Below are 2,006 nucleotides of genomic sequence, written 5' to 3'. Positions count from 1 at the left end.
ATGTCTGCTGCGGAGGGGCCGGCGTGGCCTGGGGCGTTCACGACTGTCAGTCGTGCTCGGAGCACCCGGGTAAGCCCCAGGACGCCCCCGAGGTGCTCGGAGCTGGGGAGGGGTGAGAACCCCCTCGCACTCTGCCCGGCGACAAAACCTGTCCTCAAAATAGCCAGGCCTGCCTGGCTGGGGGTCACTTCCAGTCTGGCCTTATCCGTATGTTCTGGGACCGCCTACGCCACCTTGGACATTGGCTACTCTGCTCTCAGCCTGGCTTTGTCCCGTGGCCCCAGCCATGCAGTCTGAAACCTCCCACATTATCTTCGGTCGGACCGCCAACTGAGCGCCCACCGGAACTCAAACGACACCCTACACCCTTTAGTCCCTTCCACCCCACTTTCGTCCCCGCCCACTCCTTTCTCCATCCTCTCGCCCTGGGCACGTCCCTCTCCTCTCTTTACAGGGAACTCCAACCGAGTGGGAGCCCCAGGTGGTCCGTGTCCAGCTGGCTTCGAAAGGGTTAACGGGTCCTGCGAAGCGGGCCGGGCGGGAGGGGGTCCCTGACACCACTAGGACCACTGCGTCCCTCCCCGCAGATGTGGATGAGTGCGCGACTGGCGGGCGCTGCCAGCACGGGGAGTGTGCCAACACTCACGGGGGGTACACGTGCGTGTGCCCGGACGGCTTCCTGCTGGACTCATCCCGCAGCAGCTGCATCTGTGAGCCACCGAGAGGGCCCGAGGCTGGGTCCCACGTCCCGCTGTGCCCTCAGGCCTATCCCAGCACATCCCTGGACCCTTAATTTCCTTAAACACCCCCAGACCCTCCGAGACTCCCAGGTCTCTCATTAGATCCGCCTCGGACTTTCTGGACCTTCTTCGGCCATTTCTAAGAACCCCTTTTGTCTCCAGATCCCCAGCCTTCCTTCAGCTCCTCCCGGCCCCCAAATCCTTCACCTTCCCTCACCAGGACTTCTTCTGACCCCGAGATCCGTCCGGATGGTCTCATTCACCCCTCAGACTCTCCTCAGGCCCCAAGCCTTTTCAGGCCTCGAGACCCCTCATTCTGCCTCAGGCCCTCTCAGACCTCTCCTGAAAGTCCCTCGAATCCACCAAACCCTCCCTGGATACCCCACCTCGCAGATCCCCTGCCCTCCCAAACCCTCTCTGAAATGTTCCTCCCCCTCCCCCAGCCCAACACGTGATCTCAGAGGCCAAGGGGCCCTGCTTCCGCGTGCTCCGCGACGGCGGCTGCTCGCTGCCCATTCTGCGCAACATCACCAAACAGATCTGCTGCTGTAGCCGTGTGGGCAAAGCCTGGGGTCGGGGCTGCCAGCTCTGCCCACCCTTCGGCTCAGGTGAGCGCCTTCTGCCCCGCCTACTCCCCTCCCCACTCTAGGCCCCGCCTCAGACCCCGCCCCCAGGCTTTGAGGCTCACAGCCCTCAAACCTGGTTGATTCCTAGTCTTGGCCACTTCCCCAGCCTCCGAGACCGGCTACCCTCAGAATGAACTCTACCCCAGGCCACAACCATCCTTGGCCGCATCTACCCCTGAGACACACTACCTTCTTCTGAGCATCACCTCCAGCTTTGGCTACTCCTAGCTCCTGAGATACTCCACCTGTCCCTCCGTGTCCCCATGCTTTAGCCAAGTCCCCAGGTCCTGAGACACTGCCTTCAACATAGGCTCCTCCTTGGGCCCCGCCCCACACAGGGCCCTCCCTGAGTCACCTCCCTGGAAATCTAGCTTCTGCTTAAAACCAGACCCCACAAGGGACCTGACTGTTTCCTGGCCTTCATCCTAGTCTCTGTAGACCCCAAACCAGACCCCACCACCATCCCAAATAGGGAAAACCATCCTTGGTCCCACACTTGGCCTCTGAGATGTCCCAGCCTTTGGCCAGGGTACCACCCATCCCAGCATCTAATCCAAACCCCTGATACACTCCCAGGCCAACCCTCATCCCCAACCAAGGCTCCCTCTCCCTCTCTCCCCCCCCCCCCCCCCCCCCCCCC

The 2,006-nt window shown here is 62.2% G+C and overlaps 1 protein-coding gene across 1 annotated transcript in view; it reads left to right on the top strand.

The window, feature by feature from the left end:
* Positions 1-2,006, top strand: part of LTBP4 (latent transforming growth factor beta binding protein 4) — a 44,583-nt gene that overhangs the window by 11,255 nt on the left and 31,322 nt on the right. Inside the window, 4 exon segments of the mRNA XM_014541694.1 lie at positions 7-69; positions 455-527; positions 586-710; positions 1,184-1,348. Coding sequence (XP_014397180.1) covers positions 7-69; positions 455-527; positions 586-710; positions 1,184-1,348 — 426 coding nt within the window.

Source organism: Myotis brandtii, unplaced genomic scaffold (assembly GCF_000412655.1).
Source record: "Myotis brandtii unplaced genomic scaffold, ASM41265v1 scaffold277, whole genome shotgun sequence".
Classification (NCBI taxonomy): Eukaryota; Metazoa; Chordata; class Mammalia; order Chiroptera; family Vespertilionidae; genus Myotis; species Myotis brandtii.
Note: the sequence above shows the minus strand (reverse complement) of the source record. Positions and strands in the feature narration are given on the sequence as shown.